This window comes from Cynoglossus semilaevis, chromosome 10 (assembly GCF_000523025.1).
Source record: "Cynoglossus semilaevis isolate Cse_v1.0 chromosome 10, Cse_v1.0, whole genome shotgun sequence".
Classification (NCBI taxonomy): Eukaryota; Metazoa; Chordata; class Actinopteri; order Pleuronectiformes; family Cynoglossidae; genus Cynoglossus; species Cynoglossus semilaevis.
In genome coordinates, this window is record NC_024316.1 from 2,019,260 (window position 1) to 2,033,201 (window position 13,942).

General features: G+C 39.6%; 3 protein-coding genes across 10 annotated transcripts in view; 2 read left to right on the plus strand and 1 right to left on the minus strand.

The window, feature by feature from the left end:
• LOC103384526 (ER membrane protein complex subunit 3-like) overlaps nt 1-13,942 on the minus strand; it is a 629,629-nt gene that overhangs the window by 554,379 nt on the left and 61,308 nt on the right. The gene's annotated exons all lie outside the window — the stretch shown is intronic.
• Nucleotides 1,849-7,403, plus strand: mybl2a (v-myb avian myeloblastosis viral oncogene homolog-like 2a). Its single transcript, XM_008318061.3, has 12 exons — nt 1,849-2,114; nt 2,685-2,760; nt 2,906-2,977; nt 3,097-3,189; nt 3,278-3,498; nt 3,589-3,709; nt 3,928-3,978; nt 4,067-4,317; nt 4,432-5,125; nt 5,529-5,771; nt 5,877-6,077; nt 6,225-7,403. The coding sequence occupies exons 1-12, from the start codon at nt 2,104-2,106 to the stop codon at nt 6,828-6,830; spliced, it is 2,640 nt and encodes an 879-aa protein (XP_008316283.1). The 5' UTR covers nt 1,849-2,103; the 3' UTR covers nt 6,831-7,403.
• Nucleotides 7,534-13,942, plus strand: part of nsun5 (NOP2/Sun RNA methyltransferase 5) — a 21,491-nt gene continuing 15,082 nt past the window's right edge. For 3 of the 6 annotated variants that reach the window (XM_025059662.1, XM_025059661.1, XM_025059663.1), the window contains exons 1-4: nt 7,534-8,719; nt 8,853-9,060; nt 9,384-9,548; nt 10,045-10,172. In XM_025059662.1, the coding sequence (XP_024915430.1) occupies nt 7,795-8,719; nt 8,853-9,060; nt 9,384-9,548; nt 10,045-10,172 (1,426 nt within the window). In that variant the 5' untranslated portion in view covers nt 7,534-7,794. Of the gene's footprint in view, nt 8,720-8,852; nt 9,061-9,383; nt 9,549-10,044; nt 11,442-13,942 lie in introns of those variants that run through there. The other 3 variants (XM_025059664.1, XM_025059665.1, XM_008318063.3) reach the window with 3 other exon arrangements.

Sequence of the window (13,942 nt, forward strand, 5' to 3'; positions counted from 1 at the left end):
TTTGGACATAAAAATGCACCATGTAAACATTTTATGGAACTTATTAATTGTTACTTTTAATAGTCTCACTAATTGTCAAAATGAGTTTTACATTCACTTGTCCTCTTCCAGGATTTTTCATTTGTGATAGACTGATCGGGCTGCACAGATTCGTTCTCTCAGATTCATTCACATTAGAACATAGAACGAATATGAATAGAACTATAGAACTAATCTTTCACTACGGACGAATCACTCTCTGTGAACTAATCTTTGACTGTGAACTAATCTTTCACTACGGACGAATCACTCTCTGCGAACTAATCTTTGCGAACTAATCTTTACGGACGAATCACTCTCTGCGAACTAATCTTTGACTGTGAACTAATCTTTGACTGAACTAATCTCTGATTTGTTCTCACAGTCGTTCTTTCTACGCAGGTTTAAAAAGGTTTTTTTTTATTCTTCCTGTTATTTTCCACATTATCTATGTCTCCTTGTCATGTCAATAAAATAAAAACACAAATTAAAATGAAAATACAACCCTGGGTGTAAAATACAGTAAATCAAAACAAAACTGGGTGGTAATGGTTACACAATTTTGTTTGTTTTTGTGTATTTTCTCTGCTCTCTGGTGTTTTAAGCACAAAAGGAGGAGTAAGAACTGTGGTATTTAATGTTTTCACACAGTTTAACATGAAAACAATGAATTTGCTTTGATTTCATTGTTAATCTGCCTTCTGTCTAACAACAACAAACACACATGAATAAAATGGTGAGGGTTGAACCAAAACCATAGAGAAAAATAATATAAAGGTTATTTTACGCAGCTTTTTAAATAGTTTCACTGTGAACTTATCTTTCACTACAAACGAATTACTCTGTGGACTAATCTTTCGTAGTGAACTAATCTTTTGCAGTGAACGAATCATTCTCTGTGAACTAATCTTTCGCTTTGTTCTCGCAGATTCGTTTCATTTGTCACGTGACAGAGAGCTCGGGTCTCTTTTGCTCTCATTCATCTTCACATTGTGGTGTGTTTTTATTTCTTAGGTTTTCACATGGTTTTAATTGCTTATGGCATTTTGGTTACTTCGTAGACTTTGTCAGCGGAAGCAAACCACGTTTCCTTCAGTATTTAGTGTCGGAGAACCGCAGCCTTCTTTACAACACCCACAATAGGGCTAAACCTGCTGTAAAACGAATGAAATGAAAATGATTCGTTCACGAGTCTTTCATTTTTACTGTTCGAGAGTCAAAGATCCGAATCAGTAAAAAAAGTCGGTCTTCCCATCACTACATCGAATCAACTCTTACGTGCGGCCCTGCACACTGCTGCAGTTTTGGTTTTGTCAAGATGAACGAAACACCCGAGTGAATCGTATGGCTCTTTTGCTTGCTTTCTCCTACTTGCTTGAAGAATGATAGGTAAAATTAATAAATTATATAATATGTTACTCACCACTAGATGTTGCTAAATGCTACCTGCTGTATCTTTAATTTTAAATAGCCAGTTTCTGGGTGTGGAACAGTTTGAAACACCCAACAATTCATTTTCACACTTATTACTTAGAGTTGGGACGTTCTCTCATATATTAGTTGTTGTTTATGATATCACACATTCACCTCGCATTTGTTAAATACATGTTACGCTACCACATACAGTGAAATTAATTAGTTATTGAATTTTAAAATATTAAAAATATAACTATTTTATTTTAAATCTTTAGAAAATAGCGACATATTTACGTGTCTTATTTTTAATACTTAGTCCAAAAATATATATATGATCATGTCTTCATATATATATATATATATATTTTTTTTTTTTTTTAACTTTCGAACGCCGCAGTTGGCCGCCATTAAGCGTTGGACGTTTTTCTTGTGAACAGTTTCCGGGTAGTGACAGAGCGGCAACGCTGCCTGCTGGTCGTTTTTTTTTGTAAACATAGTTCGTTTTTTTAAAAGTATCCCGGGTAAATCGACAGTCACGCGGCGACATGACTACATTAGCTCATTCTTAGCTCACACGCCTCGCTGTGGAGCGTGCTTTGTTGAATTATACACTCATGACAAAGTGAAGTTTTGTGTGGAGACACCGTCTGTGAGGCAGGATACAGGAGCATGCGGCGCGGGTAAGTGTGAGAAACACACGGTGGGAGTGTATGTGTTATCTACTAGGAAGAGGAGGAAAATATTGTTGGGGCAGTTTCCTTCAGCTGTAAAAAGTGAACTATAACAAGCGCTACTGCTGCAAACAAAGCGTTGTGGGAAACGATAAACTCCACTCTTTGCTATTCTATGTACATGGAAAGTGGCCATTCAGTGTATATGCAGTGACCAATACATTTCAAATGTCCAAAAAAGTCTGTTTTCATTGAGTCCAAATGTCTTTGAGGTTAATTCTGTGTTTCATCGCCAAATAGGAAATTCTGAACGTCGATGCCATGGATTTGTTAACAATAATTTTACTCGTAGTACATCGTTTGTTTATTTGTTTGTTTTGGCTTGTCTGCGCCACACGAGGCTGTAGATCTTATTTGCGTTTTTTTTTTACAATCCCGCGACAGTTGTTGCGAAACTCACACAGACTATTACAGTTTTCCCTTATGGTGTATCTGAACTAAATGCATTGTAAATGTTGACACGGAAGCCAATAATATGTTTTAATACATTTGATTTTTGGGGGATAAATGTCGTTACAGTGCGGGTTCTCAGCCTCAATTGAACAAAACAGACACAGCAGACAAACTGTGTCCGGTTGACTGGACTCCAGAGGAGGTGATGTTTTATGTCATCTGGTTTCTTTTAATGATTATATTACGCTAATGCTAATAAAAATGTGCACACTTCAAAATATTCATGAGAGTCTGAATATTTTGAACAATTGGATGGTATGACTAACTCAATGTTATTTTTTCTTTAGGATGAAAATTTGAAAATACTGATCCAAAATCTGGGACAAAAAGACTGGAAAGCCATTGCCAGTTTTTTTCCTGTGAGTATGTCCTACAAGTATTGAAGAAATTAATCAAAAATAAAACCAGATTTTTTATACATTTACATCATAGTTTTCAAGTTCTTCAAAATGTATTTACCTATTTCTTGCTGTGACAGGGAAGGACAGATGTTCAGTGCATGCTACACTGGAAAAACCACCTGAATCCTGATTTAGAGAATAATAATTGGACCAAAGAGGAAGATGAAAAGGTGGACAAATTCCCGAATATATAATAAACCTACTGGAAAAACAGTTCCACTAACGTTGTATCATTTAATCCATTTATTTTCTGTACAGATAAAAGAGCTGGTGGCCAAATACGGCACCAAACAGTGGGCTTTGATTTCCCAGCATTTGAATGGGCGGTATTGGAAACACTGTTTTGAGCGCTGGCAAACTTATCTTGACCCAAATATTGGCTGCAGTATGTGGACCAACGAAGAAGACCTGATCATTGTTAAAGCTCAGTCTGTTCTTGGAAACAGGTGGTCTGACATATCCAGACTGCTTCCTGGAAGGTGGGCTGCATTGTCTGATTTACTTTAAAAACACTTTCCTATAGGATTGTCAATGAGATTTTAAAATACTGTGTTATATTCCTCTTGAAGAACTGAAGCCTCTGTAAAGAATCGTTGGTACTGCTACCTCAAAGATAAAGCAGACTTGGCCTCATTCAAAAAGGAAGCTGATGTCATATCTCTTGATTTTCATCAGTTTGTGAAAGAAGAGGTACAACAGTGAACTGAGTTGAGCATGCTCGGCATTATTTGATCTTTTTATAGAAATATTGCTACAGTTTTATTTTGCTCCTTTGTGGGAGGTAGCTGGTAAATCCTCAAGTCTGACTGGTTTTTTAGTCAGACTTCATATATTGTATCATTGTAATATTGTTAAAATGTCCATTAATGTTATTTGAAAATCAAAATAATTGCCATGTGTTGTTTCAGGTGGACTTTCAGTGCGATGTTGTATTAGACTCTGAACCTGTCAAACATGAGGTACGTGTTTTTTGGGTCTCAGCCTTTAATTTCTTTTCTGAAGTTCTTAATAGAGATTCCTTGTTTCTATCATGTGTTTGCTGTTTAGCTGCAGACGAGGCTGGACCCGGAGAAGAAACAGGACTGTCAGAAAGTTGAACAGAAAATGGTAGTTCCACCTCCACAGAGTGTCCCACTAAGAGAGCTTTCTCAAACTCCCTCCTTGTCACTCAGTCCTCATCCCAGTTCTAATCCTAGCCCCAGTATCAATTCAGCAGCTGCACCAGCAGTAAACGCAAAACAGAAGAAATTTCAAGATGCAGCGTTAAGAATGATCGCTGAAGAGATGCTGCCACTCAGGTGACTCAGTGTTAGGTTTGAGTTTTAAACATGTGTGGTTGTACTCTAAACTTCATTCGCATGACTCTATTACGTTTCACAGTGTTAGACAGCTTGTGTCTTTTCCTCCTACAGTTTTGTTGAAGGCAAAGGCTTCCGGTCCTTCATGAACACCATAAACCCTGAATATAACAGGCTCAGCCAGCGTGCCATGGGCCTGCAGCTCTACCATGACGTCGAGAGAACATTCAAGCCTCAGCTCATTCGAGACCTTAAAGCCACCAACAAAGATGGCGACGAAAAAATTCACGTCACCTTTGACCTTTGGTTTGGAGACAAAACCAAACCAGTGGAAGAGCCAGTCATCGTGGTGCAGCTTCACTTTATTACTGAAAATTGGCAGATCAGGCGTCCAATAGTAGCTTTTCGGCATCTCAGCTGCAAAGACCTCTGCAGTGCTGTGGCCAGTGAACTGGAGGGTGTGATCCTCAGCTACGGTGTTTTCCCTCACAGCATTGGCTACATCCTCACCAGTCGGGCCAAGGAGGCCCTGGCTGCAAACAAGCTGTTTGGTGACTACAAGATCATGTGCTCACCCACGAAAGGCGAGACAGACGGAGAGGAGATGGTGACTTTTTTGTCGGACCGGATGCCAGAAACGGTGTCACCCTTTTCACAGCTGGAGTTTGGGACCAAAACCACATGTGTGGCCAGAAGACTGCAGCAGGTGATCATGGAGGCACTGAAGAACTCCAGGGTCATAGAGAACCTGCTCTCACAGGTCCACAATGTCATAGCTTTCTTTCGAAGCAACGTCTACTGGAGTGAAGTAAGGACAAACACAATGGACAAATAGGTCAAGAGTCACATCATTTTGTAAACTACAAGTCCCTTTCTAAAAGCAGGATAGTATGATTACAGTTAGAATGTGAGCTCTAAATTTTCATTATTTTTTTAAATAGAATAGTTTATTTGGTTGTCAACATGTTATATATTTGTCTTGTAATTTCCGAGCTAATTAATAATTTCCATAAAACTGTCAGAGCTGGAATTGTGAGTGGATTATTTTTACTATATAGATATATGTATATATATATATTTATATAAAATGTCCATGTTTTCCCTAAAAGTAATTCAGTGCAAAGTTTTAAAGACTTCTTTTTGCCTGTATTTTGGTGTTGGCTGATGCATTTGGTTTTCCTTTGTTTATCTTATCTTATTTTATTTTTTAGGTGTTGCTGACAGAGTTTAATGTGTCACTGTGTCCTCCTTCCACTAACTGTCGCTGGAACACTGTGATGCTGTCATTACGGAGTATGGTCCAGGAGGCAGCATGGACTGCAGTAATGACCGTCCTTGCCCGGGCTCGTGTAGAGGCCACTGACATAGCCAGTGTCCCGCCTCTGATCATGGCGAAGAGGGAGCAAGTTATTGACATCCTGACTCTGCTCCAGCCCTTTGAGGAAGCCTTACAGGTGAAATACTTGAATGGAAATAGAAAAACTCAAATCTCTAGAGAGTTGTGTAATATCTACAGAATTATATATGTAAAAACAATGTTTTTTTATGTTTTGACGTAGGTCCTTCAAGGAAGTGGTGTGATGGTCTGTTTGATCATACCCTCCCTTATTGGCCTCGATAAGACACTGGAGAGCTGTGTCACAAATTACACCCACTTTAGACAGGCTCTGCGCACAGGCCTGCACACACACTTCCAGTCTCTAATATTCCAGAAGGACATAATATTAGCCACTGTGCTTGATCCCCGGATTAAATTAAAGGTAATGAAATAGCACAGAAGCTTTTGTTATGTGCTTAAAATGTTGCAGTTGCAGCATAGTCTCAATAAAACTCTAAATGGAAAAAAAATGCAAGACAGTAGTACTGTTTACTGCACCAAGTTTTAAAACCCTGCTTTTGTTTTTCAGCCTTTTTCTGATACCAAACATGAAGACCAGACTTTGTTCTTAACTCCTCCAACAAAGAATGAAGTCCATGAGATCTTGGAAGCCACACTGGAAAGCATGACTGCCCTCGTGGAACCAAAACAATCGCAGGCAGAGCATCGACCAAAAATAGAGCAGAATGATGAGAGTCCCACTGAGGACTTACCAGAGGCCTCAGATGCCAGTATGGATGAGAACAGTGAGGATGAAGGTGGTGGAAATGCCCTCAAACGCAAGTCCATATTTAATTTTCTCCAACCACCCACAAAAGTGAAGAAGATGTCAGAGTTTGATGTTTACCTGCAAGAACCGCTGTTGGAGAAAAGTGTCACTCTGCTGTACTGGAAATCAGCTACTCGTTTCCCCCTTCTACAGAACATTGCCAAGAAGTTGCTGGCAATACCAGCCACAGCAGGGGGCTTTGGTAGACTGTTTCCAATGGCAGCATGTATCATAAAAGCCAGGAGAAACCATTTATCACCTCACACTATGGAGAGGCTGCTCCTGTACAAAAACACCTTTAAGACCAAGAGTGTCAAAAAGCAGAGAACGGTCACTAGAAATGAATCAATTAACAAGAGCCAATAAACATTTAACAGTAGCTGTGAGGTATTTGTGTAGTACTTTAACAGTCTTTTCACTACATTGTTGTTAATGGTGGCCTCTTAGACTTAGCCAGTGTTAACTCTCCTCAGGTTATTGCAATTTCTCTATTTCTTTATAGAAATTATGTATTCCATGACTGTCTTTTTGTTTAGTTCCAAATAATATATTGTAATATTCACGTTTGCTCTTTTGCAGGAATAGGAATATAACCAAAATTCCAATAACTACAACTGCAGCCATATATGTCACTATATATCTTTATTATATTGCATATAAAGAGTTTCACCAAAGAGCCTTGACGTTAGTTTCCTAATGGCTCATTCTGTTAAAAGTAAATAATTTGTTCACATCTTTCACACATTTTATATCAACCGGCTAACCTTTAAGAACTAAGATTAAAACTGAGACAATAAAAAAGTGGATGATTTTGTATTGAAGAATACTTTAGACTTTATTTTATAGTCTGGTTGTATTATGTATCTGCATCACCTAAAAAGAAGTATAATTAAGAGTAATGCTGTAGTTTATGGTAAAATAATTGGTAGTTTAATAGTTTTTACGCTACCCTTTTATATTTGTAGTAGTAAATTATATTGTGTACTCTTATAGTATGTACTATTGTATTGAATTTTTTCATTAAAAAATGTGAAATTTAAACGCTTGACGATTGGCTCTTGATTGACTAGACGTAGTTACGTCACTATTGAGCGCCGGCGATTCTTCCGGTGGTGGCGACTGTAACCATGTGCGCTACGGGAAAAGTCCGTAAAGATTGAGTAAACTATTGTAAAACTCCAGCGTTTCGTCGTGGTTCCCTGGAAAGAAAAAATAGGACGAGATGCAGGATTGAAACCCACTGTCAGTGATAAAAACCCGTGTAATTTTAACGGAATCGACGTTTGGCCTGTGTTCGAGCTCTCGGTTTGTCTGTTTGTTTGTTTGGGCCATGGCTCTGTACACGAAAGCTGCAGAGATCCTGGAGAAATCCGAGAAGAAGCAGGGTGCGTTAAAAACTCTGGTTTACGACAGTAAGTTTGCAAAAATCAAACAGCTCTTCGCTTTGGTTTGTGAGACACAGAAGTTTTCCTCCGTCCTTGAGGAAATCATCGAGTCCACCAAACTGCTAAAGCAGACGAAGCTAAAGATGCCTCTGGCTAAAGTTCTGGTCTATGACATGCTCATAGGTCAGGGACTGAAGTGTGGCGGAACCTGGAAGGTCATGTTAATGAAACATCGTTCCAGACTACAAGCTGCTCTGGCCCGCATGAAGGTGAAACAAAAGGTCCACAGGAATGAAGACCTGCTCCCAGTCAGTGTCCAGCAATCTGCTAGAGACCGCCTTCCCAGGTATGTGCGTGTGAACACCCTGAAGACCAGTGTGAATGATGCTGTTGACTACTTGAAAAGGGACGGTTTCTGCTACCAGGGACAGGCCTCCAGGCTGGAGGATCTAACCCTGAGGGAGAAGGACTTTGTGAAGGATCTGTATCTCCCAGAGCTGCTGGTCTTCTCCCCTAAAATGGACTTCCATGACCACTTCCTGTACAAAGCGGGCCACATCATTCTGCAGGACAAGGCCAGCTGTCTACCAGCCCACCTCCTCAGTCCTCCTCCTGGCAGCCATGTCATTGATGCTTGTGCTGCACCTGGCAACAAAACCAGCCACCTTGCAGCCATAATGGAGAACAAGGGGAAACTCTTTGCCTTTGATTTAGACGCCAAGCGGTTGTCCACCATGTCCACTCTGCTGCTCAGAGCTGGGGTCCTATGTCATCAGCTTGCTAACCAGGACTTCCTGAAGGTGGACCCTGGCAATGCGCAGTATAAAGATGTGGAATATATCCTGCTGGACCCGTCCTGCAGTGGATCAGGTACAGTTAGACAGTTATTTGTGAATTTGATGTTTTGTTCAGTTCAGTTCTAACTTGTCTCCACTGTCCTCATTATTCCATCAGTAGTTCAGCTACTGGTATTCACTCATTTACTGTCAACTGTTGATTGCAGGGATGGTGTGTCTGCGGGACAACACCTCTCATGACCAGTCGGAGGATCAGGCTCGTCTGGTCTCTTTGGCCTCCTTCCAGCTGCGTTGTCTCAACCACGCTCTCAGGTTCCCTCGCCTGAAGCGTCTGGTCTACTCCACCTGCTCCATCCACAGCCAGGAGAACGAAGATGTGGTAACTGCCTGTCTGCAGCAGAACCTCAACTTTAGGTAGAAGCAGTTCAACTGCACCGAACTACAACATCAACGTTTCTGCTTGTACATATACAGTATGTGGTGGTCATCTCTGTACACTACCATGAACAAATAGGCTGCTCTGCAGAGATGGAGTTTCTCTGTCTGTCTGTAGAACAACACAATGTTGGTCATTTTGATGCATGTGTTATATCAGCCTGGTTTTCCTGCCTTTCTCCTTCTCTTCAGTATTCCTTCCTACTTTTTAATAACTTATATTGTTATTGATTAAAAGGGACTGTAGTTCAATCTTTAGTTATAATGTGGTGGTGGTTGTTGTTGTTGTTTTTTCTCTCCAGGTTGGTTCATCTTCTGCCACAGTGGCCTGAACGAGGCCTGGAGCCACTCACCCAGTGTCTGAGAGCCAGCACCACGAAGACCCGCACACATGGCTTTTTTGTGGCTCTTCTGGAGAAACACAAGAAGTCTGTGACTATGAAACAGGAACAAGTCGTCCAAATGAGGTTTGTCATTGAACTCTTGTTATTAGTACTCTATGGAGTCATGTATTTCTCGGGCCTAGTTAATTTTATTTGTGTATATACAGTATAACCCTGACGCTTTCAAGAGGTTAACTGTACAACGTATTGTATTTCTGATCTTTTTTTATTATTAAAAGACCTATTGAAAAACCCTGGACACAAGTCTGAACTAATAAGAACTAGACAGTCAGTAGCTCTGGATCTCACCTCTGTAATGAAAGACCATAAACAGTCTCTTAAATAATTGTTGTGTGAAAACAGCACCACCTGCTTTTTTGATTAGCTTCAGCTTTCTTTTTGCATACAGATATGAAAAGTGCCACATCACTCCTACTGTTGTTTGTCCTTTCCTCGAATAGGTCATAAATATTAAAAATAAATAAAATAAATTTTAATGGAATCAAAACAACAATCCAAAGGTCCTATTTTTTAACAATATAAAGAAACTGAATGAAGACTGTTTTTCTCTTGTGTTCAGTCACATTGTCCCAGAGGACAACGATGTCCCCAGGGTTTGTAATGAGACACCTGAAGATTCAGAGACTGAGGACAAACAGGAACCTGAAGCAGACCTGGTGGCTCGTGGCCCGACTGACAGTACTGCAGGTAAGAAGAAGAAGAGGAAGAGGGGGAAAAAGAAGAAGAATAAGACTGAAGCAAAAACTGAGTGATGAGGAAAAATGTCAAGTAAAACTTTCAGTTATCTGTATGTTTATCTTGTCAGGAATTTATTTTATCGCTGCAACTCAAAATCCAAAGATGCATTTTTACTGAATATCTGTCTGTGTCTGGTTTTTGTTTAAAAAAACAAACAAACTACAAAGCCACTTAATGTTCACATTATTCTTATTAGCCCTAATAGTGACATCACTTAAAACAGTTAATATATGTCCATATAAGCACCTCTGGTTTAAAAGAAAATCAAAGATCCCAAAACCTCTCAACAATAAATACAATCAATACATTTTACAAATGAGTTTGAAACATTCAAAACGTTTTCTTGAAGTGTTTTAACACATTTTTAAGTGTTTTTTAATTAAGGCTCTATTCGATTTATAATCTCACTTGTGTATATTTGTGGTTTGTGTAGACTTTTTGACGATCATGCTGTATGTTCAGCTGACTTTTCATCGTAGTTATTAAGAATTACGACGTCCTTGTCCTGCGCAATGGTGCTGTCTGAACACCAGAGGGAGCTGTGGTACTAACTGTTTGGAGGTTTAAGTTAGTTCTTGCATTATTGGTCCGTTTGCATGCAGTGCAAAGTCTGGCCGTTTTGTTGCCTTAGGCGAGAAATGGTTTGGCGTTTACTCTTCAGCTTGATCACATGGAATGGACGCCAGGTGGCGACATAAATTATTACTATTTTATTTTATTTGGTTAATTGTTCATAGAGTTCTGCCTCCCCTCCAGCAGGTGGCTCTATTGGTCGTCGCTTATGTTTATATATATATATATATATATTTTTTTTTACATACATCTTTGTTTGGTCCTGCTGCTCGGCCATGTCCATGTCCATTGATTTCATTTCGCAGGAGTTTGTCTTTGCTGCAGACGTGCAGAATATTCAACACACACTAACAACCTCTGTCACCCTGCACAAGCATGGGCGTAGGCATGTAATAGTTTTTACCACTACGCACACATACATGGTGAATTTTGTGAGCCTCAGATCAGAGTGGTTGTGGCTGATGTGTTGTGACAGTCTAATGCAGTCTAATCTCACGGGGGAGCATCAAGACACTATAGGAGTGACAGATGACCAGAGGAAATATGAAGGCGGAGGACAAAGAGAACTGGGTTGTGTTTTGTATGGAACAGCTGAGAAATTTAGGCTGGAATAATTCCCATTAAAATATGAAAGTTTCTAAGTTCAGATGTTATGACAGAAATGTTATTTTTTGTTGATACAGCATTTTTTCCGATTTCTTTGAAAATAAATCGGGGTCCAACTCCACTGAACTGCACCCTAAATAATTATCCAATCAGCTCTTAGGTCTTTCCTTCTCTGACTCTTATTCAGTGTTCTCCAGCCAACGGCTGACACTTCTGTCTACCTCACGATGACTACATCACTCTTTTGACTCCTGATTCCATAACCTCCACAACCGCCTAGAGCACAAGATGTAAAATGGTGGGTTTCTAAAATGGAGTCAATCACCATGACGACACATCTCTCCTCCTCCCCCTCCTGTCTCTTTGCCTATTCGTACCTATTCCTTTGTCTTTTTCCTTCTTTTCCTGAGCTTTTTTCTCATCTTCTTCCTCCACTTTCTTATTAGTTTTCCTCTCTCTCCTCCCTTCTTCTTCCATCCTTTTTTTCTCTCTCCTCCCTTCTTCTTCCATCCTCGACCTTTCAGCTTCTGCTCTGCGCTCTGGAGCATCATTTGAAGAAGGTGGTGTCTCGTCTTCAAGAGTTGTTTCGTACTTTGTCTTGCTGCACCCTCTTCCCAGGACGTGTGTCTCACAGAGATGATGCTGTTTTCAGTGGCTGTGGTCACTGTGGTTTAGCACTGGACTGGACATTTATACCAGGACTTGATGTTCTCAGAAGAATTGTGAGGATGAACTAAAGAGGAGTGAGTCGACGTGACAGTGAATTTACAAAACAGCTGTGTGTCACTGATTATGATTACTTAAACACTTAAATATATCCATTGAATTTGTTCATTTAGTCTCGAGCACTGATTATATTAACTAATCTTTGTGAACCTTTCGGTCTTCTCTAGTTGAGTATTTTTGAATATTATGGAAAAAACACATCAACGCTCCTTTATTTAATAGATTGTCAAATGAAAGAAGAGAAAATGTCTTTAACTGTGGTGTTGTCTTATTGTGGTGCAGTGTGTAATTAATTCATTGCTGGCGGCCATGAGTTTATGGGGAGTCACGTGCATCTCATGTACAGTATCTGACTGGAAGAAGGTAATGCTGCAGCAGCAATGTGATTCGCCAGGAGGAGTGTGAGCCTACGTGTGCGTGTGTGCACATTAGTCTTAAAGATTTAATTCAGTTGACTGACAGATGGTTCACTGTCACAGTATAGTGAGTGAAGTGAATGTACACACATATACTGGCCTTGGACACATTGTCAGTCTATTTCATTGTATTTTGCTGCAGCTGACACACACACACACACACACACGTATAGAGTCCTTGTTGAGACCACCCAGACCCCTGTTGTTCTATGGGAGGGAGTTTAAATGTCAGGGACGTCTAATTGAAAATGGTCAGTCAGTCGTTCTCTCCGCATGTGGGTCTGAAGGTCGTGTGTTTAATTCCGGGCTCCACTGGTCTACATGTCAGTGTGTCTCTGTAATATTAAAATAAATGAAGTTAAATTTGACTTTCAAACAGACATTTTTGCAGCGTTACACACCGTTTTTGTCACGTGCACATGCTGCAGTCTGCGTAAATCTTTCAATGGCTCGTCAATTATTAACACACATTAAATTTTCACAACACATGGCCGATGTGGACGTCAAGACCACAGAGAGACTGTGAAAAGTGTCTTCCATGTAGAGTAAGTATTACATAAGAGGACATTAAAGAATGAGGAGCCGTCAGCTCCTTTCTGCCCACTGCCACTGTGATTTAACATGGAGGAGTAAAAGAGAAATTATGGTTAAAAAACCCCCAACTAATCTTATGTTTACGTTTAACCACGTGTGACCCTGTGAAGGGGTGAGGGGTGGACGGAGGGATGTTTAAAGATGTTTCATTTCATTTGTGTGATTATCCTGAAAAGACAGTGTGTTGTTGAATATGAAGTTGTTTCAGTGTAACATAAACTACATCATTCTTCTGATACAGAGATTTATTGCATCACTAAAGTAACATTTGTTAAATCCCAACACTCGAGAGTCCTCATACTTTTAATATGAGCTAAATGTACAAAATAAGTAAGGAAAACTTTGACTAAAATATTTAAAGCTTGTGATAAAAAGTTTGCTTTTTCTAATCAGAAATAATGGGATTCAGGGATAAAATTATGCCAGACTTAAGAGAGGCACTTTTTGATGACAGTAAATCTTCACAACCAAATTTGACATTCAGTTACCAAATCACTACAACTTGAAGTAAATAGTGTTGGGAAAAAAAGTAGTTTTTGTACAGCAGATACAGTTAGAATACACAGATTGAAGTATCATGTTTAAAAAGGAAAATACTCATTTATTTTTGTGTAAACCAATTGATAATTCCACCTCAGTTTTTTTTATTGACCTGTTCTGTTGTTAGTGTCACCTGCGTCATGCTAATCTGACTCGAATCAAAAGTATATGCCACAAACCAAACGATCGACTCCTTTGATTTACAGGAAGTAAAACAAGTGGATGATGTCGACATGTTCCTCTAATAGAAACTTAATTAAAATT

Coding starts and splice junctions, on each gene's coding strand:
- mybl2a (XM_008318061.3), top strand. Junction 4,318..4,431: donor GAAGAGATGCTGCCACTCAG/GTGACTCAGTGT, acceptor TTCCTCCTACAG/TTTTGTTGAAGGCAAAGGCT. Junction 6,078..6,224: donor ATCCCCGGATTAAATTAAAG/GTAATGAAATAG, acceptor TTTGTTTTTCAG/CCTTTTTCTGATACCAAACA.